General features: G+C 30.8%; 2 protein-coding genes across 3 annotated transcripts; one reads left to right on the forward strand and one right to left on the reverse strand.

Moving 5' to 3' along the window:
- Window positions 1-267: 267 nt before the first annotated feature.
- LOC101502458 (type I inositol polyphosphate 5-phosphatase 12) lies at window positions 268-10,854 on the reverse strand. Of its 2 annotated transcripts, XM_004499327.4 has the most exons (10): window positions 9,512-10,852; window positions 8,588-9,404; window positions 6,867-6,991; window positions 6,625-6,709; window positions 5,029-5,194; window positions 4,886-4,926; window positions 4,521-4,788; window positions 4,172-4,295; window positions 3,730-4,090; window positions 268-876 (listed from the first exon to the last, which is right to left on the reverse strand). In XM_004499327.4, exons 1-10 carry the CDS (start codon window positions 10,540-10,542, stop codon window positions 598-600), a joined length of 3,297 nt encoding a protein of 1,098 aa, XP_004499384.1. In that variant the 5' UTR covers window positions 10,543-10,852; the 3' UTR covers window positions 268-597. The 2 variants fall into 2 exon arrangements, with proteins under 2 accessions (XP_004499384.1, XP_004499383.1); XM_004499326.4 differs by having other exon boundaries at window positions 4,886-5,194; window positions 9,512-10,854.
- A 4,040-nt stretch (window positions 10,855-14,894) lies between these two features.
- Window positions 14,895-19,682, forward strand: LOC101502140 (outer envelope pore protein 37, chloroplastic). The gene is made up of 5 exons (XM_004499325.4): window positions 14,895-15,443; window positions 15,517-15,705; window positions 15,778-15,872; window positions 18,575-18,695; window positions 19,271-19,682. The coding sequence occupies exons 1-5, from the start codon at window positions 14,970-14,972 to the stop codon at window positions 19,400-19,402; spliced, it is 1,011 nt and encodes a 336-aa protein (XP_004499382.1). The 5' UTR covers window positions 14,895-14,969; the 3' UTR covers window positions 19,403-19,682.
- The last annotated feature ends 6,856 nt before the right edge of the window (window positions 19,683-26,538 follow it).

Consider the following 26,538-nt stretch of genomic DNA (forward strand, 5'->3'; position numbering starts at 1 on the left):
TACCTTTGGTGATGAGTGACTTTGGTAAATTATCTACCTTTGGTGATGAGTGACTTTGGTGAATTTAGTGTATTTTAGAGTAAAATTAGTGATTAAAATTAAGTATTAAAAATTATTCAGATGAAAGAGAATGATTGATAAAGAGAAAGATAGATAAGTCATCAAAGGTAGGAGATTCACATGTAGAGAATCCTTACCCAAACCAGAGACACATAGAAAACACCCTAAAACAATATTAAGAGCTCTTGTATCAAACACTCAAACAAATAACAAAAAGGCAGTGAATTTCATTGACTTTAAACATTCATCGATAAATACCCTTATTTTAAGTCATGTGAGTAATAACAATAAACATTATTAGGAAAGTAGGCTTCCCATTAGTTAATGAATAAAATAATCATGGCAACCTAACTTGTACTGAGACATATAACAGGTGTTTCTGGATGTTCAACAACAATTTAAACAAAGCCTCTAATATTTTGCATCTATGCTATTGACATTTCCCTCCTTCCTTGTAGGCATTTTTTGGAATTTCCAAAATCATCAATCAAAAGACACAAGTGGAACTACTAAAAATTCTTAAACTATTCTATGCAGTTAGCTTACTTGGTTTCTTCTTGCACTGTTGGATTTTGAGTCAATTCGCACCGGCTTTACTGAGAAGCAATGTCGCACATATATCTTCTGACTGCAAGTTTGGACGGAGGAACTGCCTTGAACATGAACCACCAAAATCACCTCCTTATCTCTGGTGTCTTCACTCCACCAGTTCTGTGGTATGCCGTCTACTATTTCTTCAGAGACATGCAGATCTTCATGACGTACTGAAACCTCTACAGTTTGATCAGGTTTAATTATGCCGGTGGATGGAGACACCTAATTTAAGACATTTAAAATAGGCATTAGTGTATGAAAGTTTAAATAAGTCCACGATTTCTAAAAGCATGCTCCCTTTACTTAGTAAGAAAAATCCCTTGATTTGTGCCCTCCTTTCCACTATCAACAGACATATCATCTTTACAAGGCCTAAAGTAATAATTAAAATGTGGCCTCTATTTTTTGAAGCAAAATTTTATTTTACAAAATTAAAATAAAATATTTTCTTGTGGGGAAATTAAAAATGTATCGGTTATGTTTAGCATAAATTAAAATTTTAATTATTATTTAAAAAATAAAAACTTAATATGAATTAGCAAAAAGATATTTCAAGCTAAAAACTAGTAAACCCGATCTCAACAATCACAAACAAGGATCTATATAATAAAAAAAATCCTTTTATTCGAAAAGTTGTATTTAAATACAAATATCAAATCAATCTCAGACAAAAAAATGATCCATACTATACGCAGGAGGGGGGAAGGTAATGCAAACAAACTTGAATCAAATATATCATTTTTTTATAAAACTCTTCATTGTGTGATGTGCTGAATAAGATCTGGTTGCATGTTGATCTATACAGTCAACCACAAATATGATGGCACCCTAGACTGGTACAAAGCAAGACTAGTGGCAAAGTGATACACTCAGACCTATGACATCGATTTGGAGGAGACATTTGTCCATGTGGCCAAGATGAACATTGTGTGCGTTTTACTCCCTCTTGCTGCCCAGTGTGGTTGGGATCAACACCAGTTTAATGTAAAAAATGCTTTCTTGCATGAAGACTTAGAGGAACAAGTGTATACGAAGATTCCCCCAGGATTTGGACCCACATGTGGAACAAACCAAGTGTGCATATTGAGAAAATGTTTATATGGGCTAACACAAGTAAGGTTTGAAAGATTTGCAGAGGAGATCTGATAGTCGCCCTTTAGTTAAACAAGTGTATGTTAGACAAAATAAAACTGCTTAAGGGGAATGAATAATTGTAACAGCTATAGTAAAGCAGCAACAAGGGTTAGTTAGAAGAATGGAAGATAGTTACAAAAGGAAAGGATAAATAGGAGTTAATTAGGAGTGAGAAAACAGTTTTGTAGTAAGTCACATAATCTGGGAGAGATAAGGCCTCTCAAATGCCAAAATGCGTTGATTTCAATTTTGTACACTGGTTTAGTACTTGCCCACTGGCAGAGCTCAACCTTTCTTTGTGAATAATACACGTACTTGTCATACATTGAATTACCAGTTTTAACAAATTCATACTCTTTTCTTCAAACATTGACAAGGAGAAAATGGATTGTTCTTGTTTATGTTGACGATATAATTATTTCCGGAGATGATTTGGTTGAGAGACAAGTTCTCAAGGAGAAACTATTTGTGGAGTTTAAGGTGAAGGATCTTGGAAGACTCAAGTATTTCTTGGGAATTGAGGTGGCCTACTCAAAACAAGGCATTTTTATCTCTTAGAGAAAATATGTACTTGATCTTTTGCAAAAACAGGCAAACTTGGATGTAAACCTGCATGTGTTCCCATCGGGCAAAATCACAGGATTAGCTTCAAAGAGGAAGGTGCTAAGGTTGACAAGGCTCAGAATCAGAGATTAATGGGAAAGTTGATTTACTTGGCTCACACCAAGCTAGATTTAGCATATGCAGTCTGTGTTGTGAGTCAGTTCATGCACGATCTTAGAGAAAAACATCTACAGACAGTAGGTCGCGTCTTTGCAATATCTCAAAGTCGCTCCAGGGAAAGGCCTCTTATTTAAGAGAGGTGGAAGTTTGACTATAGAAGCTTATATAGATGCAGAATATGCAGGTTCCGTGAGTGACACAAGATCCACCTCAGGATATTACAGTCTTGTGCTTAAACTGTCACATGGAGAAATATGAAGCAACGTATTATGGCCAGATCTAATGTTGAGGCAGAATTCATATCTATGGAACTTAGGATTTGGGCTATTATGGATGAAAAATGTGCTTAAAGATAAAAGTAGAGGGTCTTATGAAGTTGTTTTGTAACAATAAATCGATCATCGATATTGCTCATAATTTGTTCGGCATGACAAGACAAAACACATTGAGATAGATCAACATTTCATCAAAGAGAAACTCGATAGTGGTTTGATAACTACAGCTTACATTCCTTCAGGACATCAACTAGCAGATGTGTTACAGACAAAGGGTCTACCAACAAAATGATTCAACCAACTTACTTGCAAACTGAAATGATAGATACCCATTCACCAACTTGAGGAAGAGTGTTGCAAACAACGTTATTTGTAATTATTGTATTCAGTCCAATAATCAGATCCATTAGATTTATTTAGAATAGTCTATTTAAACATATTAGCACCTGTATCTTATTCAAAACTTTGAAACATATGAGAATTTTTTTCTACATTAACTATTCTAAATTTTAGTCAGTGAAATTTTGATCAGTGAAAACGGCAGGGTTCTTCATCTTGAAGTAAAAATAAACATGAAACATGCACTATATTTACAAAAGGAAATAAAACTATTATGAGCAATTTTAACAAATAGGTTATTTTCTTTTTCACTTACAGAAAAAGCATCCTAGTTTATGTTAACAAATAACAACCATGTATTACTCTCTGATCAAAAATTGTTATAATATAAAACTGAACAGGTTGAAAATCATGCATTCTGTGTTAGTAATACAATATGTAAGGCACTATCTATTCTGAAAATTCAAAATTGTTGACTTCAATTTAAGAGAATAAGATATGCCACAAAAACTTTGCACATGTAGTCAGATTTGCATCTAACTAATATTTCTTGCAATTGCTAACCCACAAAAGTAACATAAATAATCAAGTAAAGATACAGTACCTCAAGCCATCTAGGAAAACCAAAGGCAGCTCTTGGGATATAATCAGGTGCTTCTCCATCATTCTTGACAATAGACTGGCCCTCACAAGTGATCTTGTATACAGCCTTATCCTTTGTACTTCTGTTTGTAATAAGCAACAACGAAGCCTCCTGGTTTTCAAGGACTATATTGTCTGGGCTGACATTGCATTCTGGAACATAACATGATTCTTCGAGCATAGATCTGATTTTCTCATTTGATGTCATAATGTCCCCAAATTCTTTTCTCCTAATTGATCTATCAGCATGAGAAATTCTCACATTGAACTTACATCGAACAGGTTTGTGATCACTATCAGTCACATCCATGCAAGCATCATACCTGTTAAATGGTTTCAATGATAACAAACTGTAGCCAATAGGTAAACAAAAAATAGAAAACAATTTTGACCATGAAACATACTGTAAAATTGATGACACAACAGGACAGTCTAAATTGCAATCAGAAACTGCAGCTGGCCGGGTATCACGATATATTATTCTATCACACCAGGCAGGAATTCGCTTTTTCTCCCCAGAATCATACCCTGAAAGAATGTATGCAAGTTACACCACTGTTAATTTTTCTTATACACAATAATAGCCATTGTGACGAAAAAACAAACTGTTAAATCCATATTGACAGAAGACAAAATTGAAACTGCCATGTTCATTGAATTGCTAATTTTTAATCCATTAGACAGTGACGAACAAAATTGAAAGCAAAATGTAACAAATGGGCACCAGTAGTGCTTGACATGCCATCTATTTACCTCCTAAACCTGGTTGGTGCCTCTCAAACTTATAAGTTGGAGGAAATTTGATTATTGCCTCCCGCATTCCCTGGAAAACTTTTCCAGCTTTCATCTCCGCCCTGAGCTGGTCTTTTTCTCTAAGCCAATCAAAACATCTTTGAGAAACAAAGTCTCTGGCTTCATCATATGATATACCAAAAAGCCGGTAGTTGAAATCACCAAAAAATACCACCATATCTGCTTCAGATAACTCAGGTTTTGCTTCTTCGGGGTTGACACCCATAGCCTATGATACAATGAAGGCCGTGTAACTGTATGGTAATAATATTGATGGAGAGGCAGGGAGATAGTCAAAAACTGTAAGCAACTAAGAATAGACTCACATTTGTACCACGAAGCATATGAGCAGAAGTAGAGACACCAGCTGCAACAGACAGGACCAATGGCAAGCCAGAAGAGTAAAGTAGCCAAAATAAATATGTGGAGAAGGCAAGAGAGCAAGACAAGAACAGGTATGGTACCATACCAGCTGCTGTATTGAGTAGGTTGGAGGATCGGCTGAAGACCATATTTCGATAAATGTGGTCAAAATCAGCATTTCGCCGATTAACAGCTTCCAAGTGTGCAGCCAAGTGACAATTCACAAAGCACATTATCCTGTCATAGACTCTGATTCTCAACCCCACTCCTCCCTGCATGATCAATTTTTGCCATGTAAGTGTTCATTACAATGAAGAGGAAAAACGTCCATAAGTTAAATAAATTTATTGATGCATTTTTTTTTTATTTTGATCGCAACCTAGAGTTTCTACAAATAACATCTAATAATGACTATTACTATAGACATCTCGAAGTCACGATAAAGTAGGTTAAATTTATCCCCAAAAGAAAAAAAATTAAATCATCCGAATCATACTTGCATACAAACAAATAATTGTAAAGCACTACAAAGGAGGGTAATTAATTATTTCAATAACAATGGTTTAAGAAAAACTGCACAAGCATTCCATCCAGCATTGTGCAATAAACATTAAAGGCAATCTGTGTTTGTCATTGTTATTAAAACTGGGCCAGACCAGTCGATGGAATAAGAACCCATTTAGTCCAAAATAAAATAGCTGACTTCATAACAGTGAGAACTGGTTGAACAAGTTCAAAATCAGATCACAACTAGATGAAAACTGGTGTGAAGAACCAATTTGGGTCAGTCAGTTTCTATTTATTTATTTTTTTGTATTTTTATTCAATTAAAATTATTTTTAAGCCAAATAGAACTACAATACCAAATTACAAAGATCCATATACGTGAACTATTATTATTATTATTATTATTATTATTATTATTATTATTATTATTATTATTATTATTATTATTATTATTTATACAACTATTATTGTTTTTTCTCTTACAAGACATATAATACAACTATTCTATGTTAAATTTAAATTTCGACCTGACTTAATGTCTTAGCATTCTGTGTTAAACTTATTATTTTATATACTATATAATGCTACAAATTTATTTAAATATTACTAGTTAAATTATTGAACCGATAAGTTGTGAACTAACAACGTCTTCACTGGTTCGATATCTGGTGCAAATTTTAACGTTGGTGTTCATTGGTCATTTCTTCCATGGTTGTTCTTTTCATTTGTTATCTGCTCCCATCATTGCTTTCTTCTTGTTAATATTGTAATTGGGTATCCCTAGCTTTCCTTTTTAAGTTCTTGTTTTATATGCTGACAGAGTAGTATGATTGGTGAGATATATACATGACTAGTTATACACACCCCTTAACAGCAGTCTAAAAATTGAAATAATATGTCTGATGTCTTAACCATGATCCAAATATGGAGAAAACATATTGAACTTACTGGATGGAATTTACAACTAGCTACAGCGGTAACAAGAATATACATCACACATAATCAAGATAAAAGAAGTTACTATAGAGAGGTTTTAACCACATGATCTCCTTCCCCTTGAGATTCATTGGAACAAAGGGATGAAGTCATAATGACTGAGAAATTTAAACTGACCGGTACTGGATTCCAATGGCAGCATTAGAGTATTATGTTCTTATCAAACAAATATCAAGTAGTCAGGGAAATGAAAACAAACCTTGTTGCCAATTGCACGTCCAAAACCACATGGGACTGCTCCAGCATCAATGTCCCCAACATGTTTTCTAAGATTCTTTCTTACCCTAATTGAGGAATGTCAACTCATAATATAAGCATAGAAACACTATCAAAGATAGAAATCCAGAGTACATTATAGGGAGAAAGAACTACAAAGCCTTTTCATAAAGAAAAAAATAGAAGTGGGAAGTCTATCACACTAATTGGTTTGCACTCACTCACCAAAGAGATATAAGCAAGCCAGCAAGCTGCCTAGAACCCATACGCTCAAAAGCTTTTCCTTCTTCCAAGGCCTTCCCTATTGTATCCAGCCACCACTGCCCCATTGCACTTCCTTCTAGACCTACCTACAATCGTTATATAGACAGTAAATGCATGGATAGACTATACACATTACACAAAATTGTTCTTTGGATTTACATTAGTTTCTTTTCTTATAATCAAATACACATGATTTTGACCTTCTCTTTTTTAGAAAAGAAAATGGCTACAGCTGCAACCACTTGGAAGCATCATTATTTTACAGTAGCAGTATACAGTACTATCTTTAATGAGAGTGTTAAACAAAATTCCTAGACCAAATTCATGTTTTTTATTTCAACTTTGACAAAACTGTTTTTTCACCATCAAAATCTGCAAACTTAATATGGTAACGTATAAGCACAAGGGAAAATATACAGCTTTTTAAACTTTACATCATCTTAAAATAGCCAGCATAAATATTTTAAACTGGGTGAGAGCCTGAGAGGTCCTTAAACTTTTCGAAACCTGCCAACAGACTATTTTGTCCACCAACTGAACAAAATCATTCATCACATGATCTGCATGTGTTCATAAGTATACATGGCCTTTTTTCATTTATCTAAATAATTTTAAAATTAAAAATAAAAGAATGTATTCTTTTTTAATTTAATTTCTATTTCTATTGTTGAGAAGACAAGCTGAAGATACAGAGGATTTTCCTATTATCCTAAAACTATATATATGCATCAAAGATCAACTTGCTTACTATTACTAAACATACCAACGAGACGGTGTCACAATGCATGCTTTTTCCAAATAAATCAAAGATAGAGAGACATGCAAACAAACATTGGAACCACATAGTTTTCGCCAAAGTAGAAGTCAAACAGAGTACGTGGAGTGCAAGTTTAGCTAGAGGCACACAAGTCTAAGGCTCTAAGCTTTAGGGGTGTATGAAGGAGAAACCCTTGAAAGATAATTCTTTCTCCTACTCGCAATCATTCAATAAAATTTAATTTCCATTATTTCCACATTTGAAATGAAAACTATTCATCACATGATTCCTCCATGGGCATCGTCAACCAAGGCATGGCAATCTCATTTATCTACATTATTTGTTTTGAAGGTTTAAAGTGATCTTTTTCTCGTTTTTTAACAATTTTCATACACCCCTAAGCTTAGACTCGTGTTCCTCTTGCTAAACTTGCACTCCACATACTCTGTTTGACATGTGCCTCTTGCTAAACTTGCACTCCAAATACTCTGTTTGACATGTGCCTCTTGCTAAACTTGCACTCCAAATACTCTGTTTGACTTCTACTTAGACGAAAACTATGTGGTTCCAATGTTTGTTTGCACCAAAATACTTCATAGACTTTACTCTCGGCTAAAACCCTAGTTTGACTCTCTGCTTAAACTCCCCTCTGCAAATTATGGGTGGGGCCAGATGTTCTTTTGGTAAGGCCCAACCCATAATCATATCATGTCCCTATATTCTGATCTAATGGTGGTTCCTTCAAAATGGAACAAAGTTTATGTGTCTATACATTTTTTCTTTGAAGTACAAGTCTAAACTATGTATCCAACACAAAATCATCCATCAATTTATAAGGTAGTTTTACATGTAAAGTAAATAAGGCTTCACACAAAACTTAATTTAATGTTCAAATGCATAATTAAGCATGTGAATAAAGTCTTACAGTTTCTTTTGCCGCAGACATTGCAAGAAAACCAGCACCCATCTCCACCTCTTGCAAACCAACCACAACAATGCCAACATCTGATACAACAGACCCCAACCACGACAAAAGTGAATCTTGGGAAGCTCTACCTTGACCAACATTCCATGTGCCAATCAAAATTCTGATATTGTGTCGTCTTGTATAAGTAAGTTCCTTTGAGGCCAGCTCTGATCTTATTATGCTGTCAACAGGGCCTGGGGATGCAATATTCCATCCGCGTATGCCACCATGAGTTGCCAAGCTATACACAGAACCGTTACCAACAGCCAATTTAAGCACAGGACTATTATGAGCAACCCATCCTGCAATTATATTGCCTTCTAAGTCCAGTACTTGGATAATACCACTCACATAGCCTACATATACTCGTGTTCCAAAAGTGCAGAAGCATTGAACGGCACAAGGGTGGCGATTAAAATCCTGCACACGGGTTCCACTGCCATCCCACTGCACAAGTAAGCCATTTGTACATCCACTCCAAATCATCCCATCACTTGTTTGCACAAGGGCTTCTGTTCTTTTAGTATCTTCAACAAATGCCCCAGCTCCCTTGGTTGCAACTCGACGGACAGCATCCGCAGCTCCCATTATTGCATTACGTGATCTCTGCAGAAAACTCGAACTTTGGGACTTGTCTTTTTTTGAGTTGGAAACGAACTTTACCTTCATCTCGTCTTCTACTGCTTGATCCTGCTGCACCGACGACATGTCAACTCGATTTTCTGGCTGACCGTCGATGTTAAATACTTTCAAAAGGTCCTTTGAACGGGCATCCCTTTAAAATGATGGATTGCAAGTTATTAATATATAAGTTGGAGTAGAAGGAAACACAAAGACTAAACTAAACTAGTAGCAGGAAAAGTGAAGTTTGAAATAGAATACCAGAGTGAAAAGGATAGAGGGGAAGCACACCAGACACGAGCTCTAATATGATCAGACAGCAAACACTTAACCTCTTGAGAAGATATACTGCAGACACCATTTACTGTAACTTGAATTCTGAGGTCAATGAAAGATCTCTCGACAAGTAAGGCTGCCATGTGTCTTTCTTCTGGAGAGTGGGAAAGAGATTTTTCAACGGATTCCCATGGCCAGATCTTAATAATACCCCCTTCAGAACCTGACCAGAGATCGCCATAGCAAGTTAAGACCATGGCAAGAACGGGACCTCTGTGTGCCTGCCAAGAAAGACCTTCCTTAAAGGGGGTAGAAAATTGTTGATCCATTTTCCATGACCTAATCTTGCCATCCTTATGGCCACTCCAAACCAACCTATTCCCGTTGTCGACAGTCAAACATAATGTGGGGGAGGTATCGCAAGATTCATAAAATGGAGCAGCGTCCTCGTCGCCCCTTCTAACCCTTCCACCCAGACCGCAACCATGTTCATAGGCATTTCGAAACTCCCACACCCTAACTCCACATTCTTGTCCAGACCACAGCTGTGTTTCGGTACAGGCAATGTTTCTGAGGAATTTCCCCACTTGAGTTTCCCTTAACGGATGGGGCCTTAACTCAAGGCACGGTGGTCTCCCGGGGTGAACGGAAGCTCTAATGGGAGCCTTAAACACTCCAGTTCCGCCTCCGCTGCCAATAAATTCCTGCATTGGCTGATACTGAGAAGACGAATCATCCGAAATCCCTTCGATGTATTCATCAGCAGCGGCATGATTTGATGAATGGGGGAAAAAGTCGTCATCCGAGTCTGACTCGTAAAAAGATTCGATTATGTTATTCGATATACGGCTGTCGTCTAGACTGTGCTTGCGGACTCGATTATGGCGTTTGTTTGTGGAGGGGCCTCGCAGTTGTTGGCTATATGAATGGGCCTTGCGGTGAGGTGGAACTGAGCTCAACCCGGCGGCGGCCAAGGACTCCTTCTCCTTCTCATCCTCGTCAATTCGCTCATCCATGATAGGTTAGGAGGTTCTTTCTTCGATTGAATTCAATTTTTGTATGATAATTACAAGAGAGACAAACTGAAAATAGAATTTGCATGATGGAAAGGGTCTCCCGATAGAGGGGATTGACGACCGATAAATAAGGCGTCGCATACTGCAAGCTTACGGACAGGAATTGTTGTTTCCTTTCTTTTACTAACACATCCAAACTCAACGCAATGCACTCACTGAGTGACGCGAGTTGCTATCTTCCCCGAATTTTTTCACAAATTAATAACTATTATAATTTTGGCATGTATTTAAATGCAATGTTATTGTTAACAACCGTTCTTGCTAAATATATAAATTCAAATTTTCCTTTTTTTCGTCTTTTGATAAATGCTTTTGATGTTTGTTAACATTCCCGTACGTTTTTCCTCTTAAATCATCGATAAACCTATAAATCTTCATAATAGTAGATCTGTTGTACATTATACGATTTTCATAATATTTTCTTATTTCATGTTAATAGTCAAAATTCTATCAAATCTGAAACAAAATTATATATTTGATTCTTTTAAGTTTAATTATTTTCTCGCATGTAGTCCAAACAATGTAGTAATTTGATTGTTAATACTATATTATAAATGCAAGAAATTCATGATATATATAGATTTATCCAATTTAAATTCTATCAATTTATTTAACCAATTTATCAAAATATTATTTTAGTAAACTCTAATAAAATACATGAACATTCACACGAGTCGTTGATTATTATATTAAGATATGCATTATAATATTAAAATATTTAAAAGTTTTTTATAAAATATTATCAAAGTTTAAGTTAAATTATTTAAATCTTATAAAATATTATTAATGTTTAAGTTAAATTATTTAAATATAATATTTTCTTTTACACTTTCAAGTATAATATTCATAAATATATACACCCATTCATCCGTAAAAAATTTATGTTCAAATATATTATACAATGTAGTATCATATAGTACAATGTATTATTTCATAACACTTTTAATTATAAAATATTAAAGACACGTAATAATTATCAAATGTATAAATATGATAAGTTTTATTTCTTCCTCAAACATGTCATTTATCGGAGTTTGTTCGAGAATTTTCAAATCACCTTTGTAATAGTTTGATTATTTATTTCTTTATTTATTTTTTGAAGCATTTATAATCCATTTGATTATTATTATTATTGTGTTCATATTGAAATGTTGAAAAAATAAACTTTAATTCATAAGATTTTCGATTGTTTTTTTTTCATATTTACCTTTTTTCTCTATCACATCTGATGTTTAAGTTTTATGTTAATTGTTTTTGTATATAGTTACTAATAATAAAATTTGATTGATAGAGAATAATAATTACTTTACTCTCTCATATATGTTATGTGTTATGATGTATTAATATTTTATATTGCGTTGATGGATAATAATAATATTAAGGTTGATACTTTAATAATATATATTTTTTAATATTATATGTTTTTTATAATTTTTTAAGTATATAAAATTACTTCATAAATTATTTATACTTTTTAAGCATTTTTTTATTTAATTATAAAAAAATATATGAATATTATTAAATTAAATAGATTATAAATTTTTGTGTTATTTTGTCTTCAATATGGTTTATATATCAAATTACAATTAAAGTATTATAATTTTCTTCACTTTATTATCTAGAGATTATTTGAAAATACGCTGTAAATCATATATATATATATATATATATATATATATCAATTAATTAGTTATAAAATACGATATTTTAACTAACTTTTTTGTGAAAAATATTTGTCATGTATAACAAATTATAACTTGTGTATTAATGTTTGCTGCAAAAAATTATCTATAAGATATTTAAAAAATACGTTACAGAGGTTCTTTCTTCGATTGAATTCAATTTTTGTATGATAATTACAAGAGAGACAAACTGAAAATAGAATTTGCATGATGGAAAGGGTCTCCCGATAGAGGGGATTGACGACCGATAAATAAGGCGTCGCATACTGCAAGCTTACGGACAGGAATTGTTGTTTCCTTTCTTTTACTAACACATCCAAACTCAACGCAATGCACTCACTGAGTGACGCGAGTTGCTATCTTCCCCGAATTTTTTCACAAATTAATAACTATTATAATTTTGGCATGTATTTAAATGCAATGTTATTGTTAACAACCGTTCTTGCTAAATATATAAATTCAAATTTTCCTTTTTTTCGTCTTTTGATAAATGCTTTTGATGTTTGTTAACATTCCCGTACGTTTTTCCTCTTAAATCATCGATAAACCTATAAATCTTCATAATAGTAGATCTGTTGTACATTATACGATTTTCATAATATTTTCTTATTTCATGTTAATAGTCAAAATTCTATCAAATCTGAAACAAAATTATATATTTGATTCTTTTAAGTTTAATTATTTTCTCGCATGTAGTCCAAACAATGTAGTAATTTGATTGTTAATACTATATTATAAATGCAAGAAATTCATGATATATATAGATTTATCCAATTTAAATTCTATCAATTTATTTAACCAATTTATCAAAATATTATTTTAGTAAACTCTAATAAAATACATGAACATTCACACGAGTCGTTGATTATTATATTAAGATATGCATTATAATATTAAAATATTTAAAAGTTTTTTATAAAATATTATCAAAGTTTAAGTTAAATTATTTAAATCTTATAAAATATTATTAATGTTTAAGTTAAATTATTTAAATATAATATTTTCTTTTACACTTTCAAGTATAATATTCATAAATATATACACCCATTCATCCGTAAAAAATTTATGTTCAAATATATTATACAATGTAGTATCATATAGTACAATGTATTATTTCATAACACTTTTAATTATAAAATATTAAAGACACGTAATAATTATCAAATGTATAAATATGATAAGTTTTATTTCTTCCTCAAACATGTCATTTATCGGAGTTTGTTCGAGAATTTTCAAATCACCTTTGTAATAGTTTGATTATTTATTTCTTTATTTATTTTTTGAAGCATTTATAATCCATTTGATTATTATTATTATTGTGTTCATATTGAAATGTTGAAAAAATAAACTTTAATTCATAAGATTTTCGATTGTTTTTTTTTCATATTTACCTTTTTTCTCTATCACATCTGATGTTTAAGTTTTATGTTAATTGTTTTTGTATATAGTTACTAATAATAAAATTTGATTGATAGAGAATAATAATTACTTTACTCTCTCATATATGTTATGTGTTATGATGTATTAATATTTTATATTGCGTTGATGGATAATAATAATATTAAGGTTGATACTTTAATAATATATATTTTTTAATATTATATGTTTTTTATAATTTTTTAAGTATATAAAATTACTTCATAAATTATATATACTTTTTAAGCATTTTTTTATTTAATTATAAAAAAATATATGAATATTATTAAATTAAATAGATTATAAATTTTTGTGTTATTTTGTCTTCAATATGGTTTATATATCAAATTACAATTAAAGTATTATAATTTTCTTCACTTTATTATCTAGAGATTATTTGAAAATACGCTGTAAATCATATATATATATATATATATATATATATATCAATTAATTAGTTATAAAATACGATATTTTAACTAACTTTTTTGTGAAAAATATTTGTCATGTATAACAAATTATAACTTGTGTATTAATGTTTGCTGCAAAAAATTATCTATAAGATATTTAAAAAATACGTTACAAAAATATTTATTTTTAACTAATTGATATGTAAAAGATATTTTTTTTACTTAATTAATAAATGATAAATATATATCTAATATATAATTTATATTTATACAATAAATTATAATTTTTTTAAAATTTTATTAGGATGATATTTAAGATATAATACCAATAAATACACACATATATATATACATATATATATATTTATTAAATAATTTAATGACCAAATTCAAACACTTTGAACGTATAGAAATAAAAAATCTCAAGTTCAAACTCAATCACTCTATATTTATGTCCTTGCAACTATTTATTGAATTATATTTATATCACACATATTTATTTTTAAATAATTAATTTGGACAATAGATTTAATCAACTTAAAAATAGTTCGAGATTTAATTCGATAATTGATTCGTTGTACGAGATTTATAAAGTTGAATATAAATTAAAAATTGAGTCTACTAAATAAATAAATTAAACTTTAATTATGGTAAAAGAAAAAAAAAAGAAAATTATATTTAAAATTAGAGAAAAAATAGAATACTCCAAGAATTAGGATTTAGGAATTAACTCAAAATGTTTTTTTTTTTTATGTAGTTTTGATTTTTGTAGAAAAGAGAAAAAAAATACTCGAGTCGATGATTTGATTTCAATTTCAGCGTTGAAGAGTGAGATAAGGTTGTAGAATATTGTGAGTGGATGGTGGAGATGGATTCAGGCGGAAACCCTAACTACACGGTCCCATCCTCCCCGGTGGTGGATCCTTCGGCGCCGTCAACAAATGATATTCATAATCTGCCGATGTTCTCATTATCTCGGAGGCCGGCCCTGAGAATTACGACGGAGTTCGATAGTGAAAGCTCAATATTCTTCCATAAAATATCTTGTAAGTTTTTGGACAGCCTTGGCAAGTTGAAGTTATGTTTCCATAATAACAGTAAAGGCGACGTCTCGGAACCTCAGATCAGCTTGGTATCCAAGCACCTTAGCCTCCATTACGACCTCGAAGACCATAATGCTCTCATTAAGAGTTCCATTGAAGTTGGTCCCAGATTGCAACTCACAGCCGCTCACGATGTCAAGGCTCAACAAGGAGAGGTTACCATGGTTGCAAACGTCGCTGATCCTGGCTATGCACTTCAACTATCAACAGCAGTTCCTTCCGCTGGATTGGTGTGTGCGTTGTTTTGGACCATTCACTTTCTTTGCCTGCCTCCACTAATACTATTTGAATTTCATTTTGCAGCCCAAAGCAACCTTCAGATTTCCTCTAGGTGAAGTTTCGCTACAAGAGAAAGAGATGGAAGAGGAGGAGGAGGAGCAACAAGTCAAGAATTTGTTGTCAGTTAGTGGGATTCTTAAGGGTCAATTTTTGAACGGTGTTTGCACTGCCCACTATAAGGACGACGATTTGAGATTAAGATACCGCTACAAGGTAGGTAGCTAGCTACTTTGTTGTTGGCTCACCGCACTTGAGATTAGTATTGAATGTTTCAACTAAATGCAGGACGAAGAAATGTCATTTCTTCCAACACTTTCTCTCCCTTCAAATGCTTTGTCATTTGCCTTCAAGCGAAGGCTTGGCCCTTCCGACAAATTAAGGTTAGAACTTAGAACACCGCTCTTAAGAATTTTCAATTTATATCTCTGTTTTTGTTGCTACCAGTTATATCATAGATGGTAAAAGTTCTTACTTGAGTTTGGGAAAAAGGCTTTAGATGGAAAGGATTCCAACTTCATACATAGTTCAATCTGTTCAATTTATCTAACTTATTACAAGCAATGTTTAAAAATCAAGAGTATATGCAAGAACGATAGGAGGTTGAAAGATCGTAACTCGGGGATCCTAGCATGGATAGTAAGATCCTGCTAACAGAGAAAAAAAATTAATATTTATATATAATATATATAGTTACGAACATACATGCATAGAAATCATCATTGACGGAGAAGATAACCTATAAATCACAAAACTAAACTGAGTTTATAACCATAAATTAATAAGTTCATAAACCATACATTCACAAGTTCATACCCAAAACCATTAATTCATAAGTTCATAGATAACTGAAAAAGTGGAAAAACTATGCAACAACAAACAAAGCTATAGACCAAGAAACAAAGTACCAACACAAAAACAGAGCACCAACACAAAAAAGGAAACAATGGAGGAGGAACAACGTTGCGTAGCAATCGCCTAAGGAGGAACAAGGCGGCGCGGCGTCTCAATGACAGTGGTGACGGCTTCTCAGTGGAGGAAGAAGAAAACGAAGGGGTAAAGGGAAAGGAAGCGTGTGCGAGAAGAAGAGAACAAAGGAAACTTCTCGAGAAGCGTCTCTCAGTCCTTCTATTTTTGTTTTCAAAAACTGGGTTTTATTACTAAACCTGGACCACACTGGATACAATTAAAAAATTAGGGTTTTTAGAAAGAAAAAAACCAGCCCAGATTGGGATCTTTAACGACGATCCAACTTGCGATCCCACTAACATTGATCACAAGGGATCTTTTACCAATACGGAGAGACACACGAGATCAAATTTTAAACAATTTATCTGTTTTTGCACTTGTCATGTGCTAGTAATTGGTGAAGCTTTGGATTGTGATATTTGAATGTTTCTGTAATACTCATAAATACTTAAATATATGATTGGTCTCTGCAAAATCGCACTTTTTTGTTTTAGTCTAAGTAAGTTTTTTTTTTTTTTTAATTTAAATTTTTGTCGTTGCAAGTATTTTTGTTTTATTTTTTATCCTTGTTCTTTAGTTTTAGTCCTTACCCGTTTGGTTTTTATTGAAATTGGTCCCAACAATTCCTTATATCTCTAATACTTTAGGGACCAAAGTCAAATATTATATATATTGCAGGGACTCATTGTAATAAAAACCAATTTTACAATGACTAAAACAAAAGAGGATAATAAACAAACAAAATTATATTACAAGGACAAAAATCAAACAAAAAACTTATAGGGACTAAAACAAAAAAAGTGCATAAATGCAGAGTTCAATAATATATTTAAGCCTAGGGAATGTCCATTAATTGATTACTACTTCAAACAATTACTTGACATTTGGAACAATACATAGTGATCAACTACAATATACTACACCTTTTGATTACTCTATAATGGTAGCAACAGGGATTTGCTTTTGAACATTGAATAATAAAAAACAAAATTAGATTGCTTACCCCAATTAATTACTCCTTTGATAGCATCCACCAACTGAATTCAACCTAAAAGTAATTGATTGTTAGTATTTTCGATCTTTGTTCTAGTTTGTTGGTTTTTCCTTTGTCTCTTCAATGGATACACGCATTGATTAGTTAGGGCACGGACATGTTCATCAATGGAATAGAATAGCAGGGTATTTTGCCCAAAGACACTCATTGTGTTTTATTTGCAAGGTGGGGGTTAGGAATTTCACATGGGTTACACATGTTTTCACTGCATGTTTGGTTTCTCTTTTGGGAGAGCCAAAATTGATTCTGGAGGTGATAAAATGATTTTGACATGTTTGAGTGTTATCGAGTATAATTGATTTTGACTCTATAATTAATTCTAACTTAATTATATTCAAATATAATTAATTCTAACTCATTTTTCTGTAAATATATTCAAATATAAATCACTTTACATTCAACCTACTTTTAACTAAAATTAATTTTACAAAATCAAATCATTCAAGATCAAATTTTGTCACCGCATAACCAAACACACACTTAGACATAGTCAGGGTTTATTGGGTAAAGGTGTTATAGTGTATGGGAAACCAAACTAATTCTACACGCTCACTTCCTGACAAGATAAAACAAAGTGAATAAAGTGATTACTTTATTCAATTGTAAGTTAATAGTGATCATGAATTGTACAATTGTAAGTTATCATGAAACCCCAGCAGTCGGTAAAATAAAAACAAAAAAAGTAATTAAATTGATCTGTGTCATCATGGCTGCTGTTGCTGTATATCCTTGTTTGATTAACTATTCGTAAGGTAAATTGCAGTCTCTGAAATTTTTGCTGTTTAGCATTTCAGTGCAACTTTTCAATTGGATAAATGGCATGGTAACTAATACCCGACTGCATCGGTTAAAGAAGCAAAAATAGAAAGGATCTAATGAAAAGGAACTCGTTTAGTGTATCGGAAAAAAATAACTGTTGCTTGCTTTCTTAACTAGTTGAAAACATTTAACAAAATGTATTAAGTTACTTATCCAGTACCCTTAGAACATTTTTTTAATAAGACCCTTAAATAATAAGCTCGTCTCCTTGCTGATATGGCTCTTAAAATGTTTTATGGATAGTTACTTGTACAACTGTGATTCCAACTATTGGAGTGCTGTCTACAAGCATACTTACGGTGAGGATTTCAAATTTAAAGCTGGTTATGATTCAGAGGTTCGCCTTGGCTGGGCATCCCTTTGGGTATGTGTCTCATTCTGCAATTGTGTTTTTCATAACAAATATCATTGATACCATAAGCAAATACTCCTGTCAATGAACTAAAATACTGGTAGTTGTGCATTTCTAATTGTGGCCATACATTAAGCTGTCTGTTGGGTATGAGCTCCTATATTTTGGATTATAATTGTTGCTACCATTATAGATATATTGCACCTACATTGGAATTTTACAGTTTTAGACATCGCATGATATACAGCTTCCTGCATATAAGGGATGCATCATGCATGTACTCCTTCCTGACCTTTTTGAACCATAGCAGATCATCAAGGCAAAATGGCATATTGCTTTACCCGTTTGTTTCAGTATTAACATTATTGTCAATAGTTTTATCTCCTTTTTAGTTGGAATTTTGTTGTAATTTCAAAACTCTACTAATTTAATCTCTCAAAACTATTAAATTAGAATCCATTTTTCACTATTTGGAAACTAGTCTCTCATCTGTATACCGAGAAACTATCCAGAATCATAGTGAGTAGCATGAAAAGTATTAGCTATAGTGTCTATAATTCTTAAGTGACAACATTAGCTTCATTCAGGTTGGAGATGAAGGTGGGAAAGCAAAAACAGCTCCTATGAAAATGAAAGTTCAATTCATGCTTCAAGTGCCACAAGATGACATTAAATCTTCAGCTTTGATGTTTCGGATTAAGAAAAGATGGGACATTTAAGGATATCCTGGGAATCTTCCTGCAACTTTTATGTTAAAAATGGGTACGTCAATACTTGTTACCGGGTAGTTTTATTGTGATCTTGTTTGTTGTCACGACACTTAATGCAATACTGAATTTGACTGGTCGGTACTTCTCCAAGTCCAGCTAATTCCTTAGCATTGTGGCAAAATTGCGCTGAGTACTGTAAGATAATTTTAAATCCTAAAAATTTGTAAAGATAGTTTTCTTCATTGTAAGTTGGGAAATTATAGTTATCAGATGAGACATCTTGAAGTTAGTTATGCATCTGGCAAAAGGCCGAGCGACTTCAAAGTTTTTTATTTTTTTGTCTGAAAACACATTCTTTCCAATTTTCAGTGGGGTAGTTCACAAAATGTGGTCGGAACAAATTTAGTTGTCTAAGTAGTATTCTAACTAATTGCTCGATTGGGACTGCCTTGCATTCATTTTTTTACTTAGACACACTTTTGTCTAACCAGATATTTTCTATATATATTCAATTGGCTTGAATAAATGGATCCAACGAAATTTAGATGTGGTAAAAGCCTTGATGCAGTTATATTTTCGATTTGGCTTGTATAACGATAACCCATTACCTCAACTTCACCAATATTTTTTTTATCATTGGGAAAATAGAAAGAAAATGGCAGACAAGTTAAAAGCCTAAAGGTTACTGCCACAGCAATAGACAAGGCATAGGAAGTTGGGGAGTGTAAATTTTTTATTTCTTAAAATCTTGTACATAAGTAGCTTCTAATTTAGCACTGAATGAGTTTAAGTTCTGATCCCGGTATTGAGGTAGTCAGGGTTGTCCTAAGATGTTGGGTGTAACATCCTGCTTTTTCGAGATATTATCTAACGAAATTCTAAACGTAGAAATACAAATTTGTTTTTTATTTATTTATGATTATCTTAAATACTCATTTATCTTAAAATTAACTAATAATATTTTTAGCTATATTTTCAAAAATAATGAATCAAAATATTTACAATTACTAAAAGTAAAATTAATACGTTAAACAAAAGAAATTCTTAGAGCCAAAACTCTTGATGTTTTACTATCCAAACATAAATCCTAGTTGGCCATAAACTTTGGACTTGTGGAAAACTCCCCCAACAAGTCTAATACTGGTATAAAAGTATCTTGGAGCCTCCAATTGCATGCTATTGTATTTTATCGCATTTCTCCTATTAGGTTGACAGTGACGTTATTCGCTCAAATGACACTATATGTGACGTCCTATCAAAATTTAAGGGTCATCTCCAAATAACAAACACAGAGCAAACATGCATGCATATATAGTTGTTATAATAAAAATATAAATAAATCATATACTTTATCTAATAGTTAAAAATCACAACGCACCAAAGATACAAATCAACCAAAATGCACAACTTATTTGTTAGATTATATGTCAATGCATGATTCTGGAATATCACCTCCTCCACAAGGGCTTCGTGGGTCCTTTCAAACAACACCACTAACTCAAAATCTTTGCAAGGATCTATGGGCTCCAACCAATTATGGACGCACCACACAACTTTGGGCTTCAACCAATTATGGACGCACCACACAACTATGAATGCATGAATGTAGACACTTTTGTTAGTAACAATATAGATCACTCAACCAGAGCGTCCAAAATTATTCAATCTTGTCCTAAACCAACCTAGTTTAGACACAAAGTAATCACATTGAATAATCACAACATGTCAAACACAACCATTATAACAACGTATAATATAACATTCATTTTCCACAATTCAAACATATCAATCACAACCATTATTAATATTCATTTTGAAGATAACACATAACCAATACATAACATCACAATACATTTATATCACATATAATTCTAGTAGGAAATCGGATGAAGTGATGCTCTTACCGATATGAGTGTCGTTATTAAAATTCTCACGCTCCAAATGTGCTACACATTCACAAATTAATTTACTTCTCACTTAGTGTCAAAACTTTTTAGTTTTATTTTTATAGATTGACGTACATAATCTATTACTAGTGTGACCGTTATTACAATAATAATGAGATAGTAAAGTTACTAATAATATATGATAGTAAGAACTTTCATTCCTTTACCGTGTAATAATGGATCCTACCATCTAACTCATTCACTACTTTATCTAAACATCAGTGTCATTCCCTTTCTTGTGTAACAATTGATCCTATCGTCTAACCCATTTACTACTTTATCTAAACATCATAATACAAATATAGTACCTATATTCTTGATAGTTGATTAAGATAAAAAAAAAATAAAGATATAATTAGAGAGAGATATTCATTGATCAAGTTTATTTTATTTTATTTTTAAAAAATATCAATAAGGAGTTTTGTTCTACTACCAATAAAAATAGTTATATAAAATTAATATGATCATAAAGAATTCTTACTTCGCTAACTCCTTTAGTTCTTAAATTTCTTCATTTTTCTCTCCTAAACTATTTTTTCTATATCGTAGAGCGTTTGTAAATGAAAGGAGTCGGTTTTGTGTTTTTAACGTTTTCGTTTTCCGATTCATGCTTTTATTATTATTATTATTATTATTATTATTATTATTATTATTATTATTATTATTATTATTATTATTATCAAAAATTAAAATAACACAATACGATATTAACTATCACCAACAATTTCTAGAATAAATATCTCTACTCCTAGTAAAGTAAACTATAAAAATAAAATAAAATGCCTGTTACACTGGGTGGCCTGTGCAAAAACTCAACAATAATCTGTTCAATTATTTACATTTTTTTGTTGTTGTAATGCTCTTTAAAAAATATATTTATATGAATTAAAGAAAATCATTTAATACTAATTAGCTATTCAGGCATGGCAATATAGTCCACATTTGCGTTATGATATTGAAGAAAAGCTTCACTTTGATAAGCGGGAGTTTTCTCCTATATCGAAGGTGTGATATGGAGATAAGGGTGTTGACATTTGCCCAACACTTGCATCTTAAGTCACCCATTTAATAATTTTTTTTTTTTTTAAAAAAAAGACTTTTCATAAATATTTACTTTTAAAAATGTTAGTAAAAAAGTTTAATAACTTTTTAATCTCTTCTAGATGGAAAATATTATTTTAATATTATTATTGTTTAATAGTTATTATATTATTGTATTAATTATAATTAACCTTATTTCTTAATGTTATCATTTTATAAGCATGTGTGGTTGTAGGCATAGATGGAGATTCCAATTTCATTATGTTTGAGTTTGGTCGAAAGAATTTTTTTACATTATTTGAAATTATAAAGGAAGACTATATGTATTACTTTAGTTTTTCATTACAAATCATATTCAAACACTTTGAGTTTGTATTACTCTTGTGTTAGAATATCGTGAAATGTAGTTTAAATATTTGTTTTGGAGAGTGTGAGTATATCAAGGGTCATGGGGAGTTTAAGAGAGAAATCTATGTTATGTAACAATTTCACAAATGTTATTTTTTGGTTGTCGTTAGACAACAATCATGAATTTTTCTCGAGTTTTAGAGTTTTCATGTTAATTTTGTGTGTGTTATGATTGCTATTTAAATTTCTCTTTTTGTCTAATTTTTCAACATTTGACAGCGGAACTTTGGTTCAGCCCAGGAAAATAGAATTATTAGTATGCTTTATTGTTGCAACTTTGTCTGATCTTCTAAATCATAAAATAAAAGTTATATTGTTGAAGTGTTGTTTAAGCAAAGTTTTGGCTAAGAAAAAACTTAGTTACTAAGTGGCCCTTTACGACTCATCTCTTTTCTAGGAACCTACCTGATGCACGGTTACAATATGTCAAGTTTCGCTAAGAAGTTTAGGTTGGAGAAATTTGATGGAAGAAACAATTTTGGCTTGTTAAAATTCAAGTCAAAGATATGTTGGTACAATCGTAATTACACAAGATGTTGATTAACACATGGACATTGGTTGACAATGATGCAAGGTGTACTATGAGATTACGTCGATTGTTGAAGAACTTTTTGATAAAGTCAACATGGAAGTCGCACCATAAACTTTCAGTTGAATTTCTAACATGTAGAAGAAATTCTTAGAGTGGTTCAACTTTAAGTGAAAATTCTTGAATTGGTTTATCTTCAAGTGTGACATACTTTTTATGTTGGAGTATGATAATTCTTTTGAACTATGATTGTCGATGTAGACAACGAAAGCTAAAGATGAAAGTTGAACTATGATTTTTGAGTTTAGAAAACACTTTAAGTTTATATCTGATTATTTTATTTTCTCTTCTACTTTTGTGTTATAGTGTTATGAGATGTAGTAAAAATATTTCATTTAGAGATTCTGGATGTACTGTTAAGAGATAAATTTATGCGTTGTAACAATTTTGACAATATATTCTCTATTTGTTATTAGACAAGTGTTATGGTTTTTTCTCCAATTTTAGAGTTTCTAGGTTATTTTTTTTTCTCCACCGTATCCCTGATGTGGAACAAGAGAAAATGTATGTTATTTGAGAGGAGTCGTACGCAAGGGTTGCAAAACTCGCCGCACCCTGATGTCTTATCTAATAGTGTGCACAATTGATATTTGTTTGAGTCTATTAATCATTTTTTTGATGGTTTGATCTTTGGCATGTCTATATGAAAAAAAATATATGTTTAGAGAGATCAACCTCTTTTATTTGACTTAACGAAGATAATTAGTTTTAATGGAGATAAGAGGTTTTAAAGAGAGATAAATAGATATATGTTTCATTTAAAATAAAAGATGAGAGATCTTATAATTAAATACATGTTTGATTCAAGGCGAGATGAGAATAATTACAAAAAATTTATAAATAGTCAATTTTTTTTCCTTTTAAATCCTCAAAAATAGAAATGGTGCAAAGAGATATCCAAAGAGAATTTTGCTCATATCCCCTCTACTGGTCCTACCAAATAGATGGACTTGCCAGAACACAATTAACATTTTTTTATTTTCAAAGTGAATTTTAAAAACAAAAATTCGTTTGACTATTTTTGGGTTGAGTTGGTTTTTTAGCCAATTTCAAAATGGTATTTTACTCAAAATCAAAACCACAAGTAGATTTTTATTTATTTTGAAATATGTATTTCTATTATAAATTTTGTCAAGAATTAAATGCACAACATTTTTAGAATATAAAATTTTGTGGATACCAATTGGAATTTGTAAAATCTCTTATATATTTTGAATTTCTTTAGAGCATCTCTAATAGTGAACTCAGTATGAGTTCATTAAATAAAGACCACTATGTTACGTCATCTTAAAATAATTTATTCATTTTTTACTTTCAATGAACTCGTTCATTAGACAAGGTTACTCTGCCACAAAACAAGTCATTCATTTTTTATTATTTAATTCTTAGAACCATATTAATCTACAACTTTAATTTATACATTAATATTTTATTACAACTTAAAATATTAATTTAAATATTTTAATTAATATATTATTTTAATTTTAATTTTAATTTAAAATAAAATTGAACTTAAAGTTTTATAACAATAATAAAAATTAAATGTTAAATATATGACATAAATAATTAAAAATTATAAAAAAATTAATAAAAAAGTAATAATTATAAATTTATTATTATTAAAATATGAAAGTAGTGATCCAAATCGTGACAACTCCAACGGTTAAATCACTAAAAACTAAATTTTATGTAACTAACGGGCGAACACATTTGACAATTGTTGGAGATATTTTTAGTTATTATGGTTATTTATTTTATAAAAAAATAGTTATATTGTTCTTTAATTCAAATATATAATATACTATGTAATTTGTTTTTTTTTTTGACATTTATGATTGAAACCAACAAAAGTCCGCTATTTTTATGAGCGATAATGCTTTACTTCACTGTTCTTTGTAGTTCCATGTTTATTGGTTGGAAATTTTTCTATTTTTTATATATCACATTTATATTTCTTTTGTTATTTCTAATTATTTTTATGCGTAAATATTTAATATAATGGGTGAATTAATAGTGAGGTGAGATAAATCGGGTGAGTTAACTGAAAAATAAAAAACTAAATTTTAATTTGTCATTAAAACTCCGAACTAAAATTCAAAATTGAAACTTAAAGTTAAACTAATTTTGGTTTTTGAAAATTTCAAAATCGAAGACTACTTGAAATGGGCCTCAAAATATTTTCGTTTTAAATGTGTAACAAAGATATTTATACTCCCTCAAGTTACAAATCTTTTTTACAAAACCATTTGATTACTATTATAAGAAGAAAGAAAATTACTTTCACCATTATTATGAAATTTAGTTTAGTGCAATTAATTTTTTAGATATTAGGTAAAAAATAAGTCAAATTTACTAAGTTGTTCTTTTTTAAGGTAAACACTTAACTATCAATATTAAATTTTTTTAGTTAAATGAATGACATATTAAGAAAATGAAAATTAAATAATTTAAAAATAATTAACTTTTGCTTATATTAGTGAACGAAATTTGAGACATTTCTTGTTTAAAATAATGATTCAAACACTTTTTTTTTAATGTTCCATTGTGTTGCCAAATATGTTATAGGAGAGTTATTTGTTATTGGATTGGTAGTCACATTGTTTATCGGATTAGAAGTCATATGAAGTTATATAAAGAAATATTATATATTTGTCTTCCATAATACTTTTTGTGAATGAAATACTTTTGTAAATTTATTTGCAAAAATGAGAGCTAATAACATATATTCCTTGATTGTGGTTTATGAGCTTCATTCTCCTCTTTTGACGGATGATATAGGTGTGTCTTTTTTAAGAATTTAATGGTTTAACTGTTTTTTTTGTCGTTGTTTTTTTTTGTAACAAAAAAAAAAGGAGTATATTACATATTTTCGAAAAACAAATTAATGTCATAAAATTTGATTTTGATTTAATTGTTAAAATATTTTTAATAATTTTTTTTATTTTTTAAATATAATTTTATCATCAATAATTTAAAAACTATTGTAATTTTTATCATAGAAAGAAAAAATTATCGTATTTTAAGGGCAAACATTTTAAAATTTTGTGTAGTACTTTAATATTTGTTTGTAACAAATTAGTATATATATATATATATATATATATATATATATATATATATATATATATATATATATATATATATATATATATATATATATA

Source organism: Cicer arietinum, chromosome 7, assembly GCF_000331145.2.
Source record: "Cicer arietinum cultivar CDC Frontier isolate Library 1 chromosome 7, Cicar.CDCFrontier_v2.0, whole genome shotgun sequence".
Lineage (NCBI taxonomy): Eukaryota > Viridiplantae > Streptophyta > Magnoliopsida > Fabales > Fabaceae > Cicer > Cicer arietinum.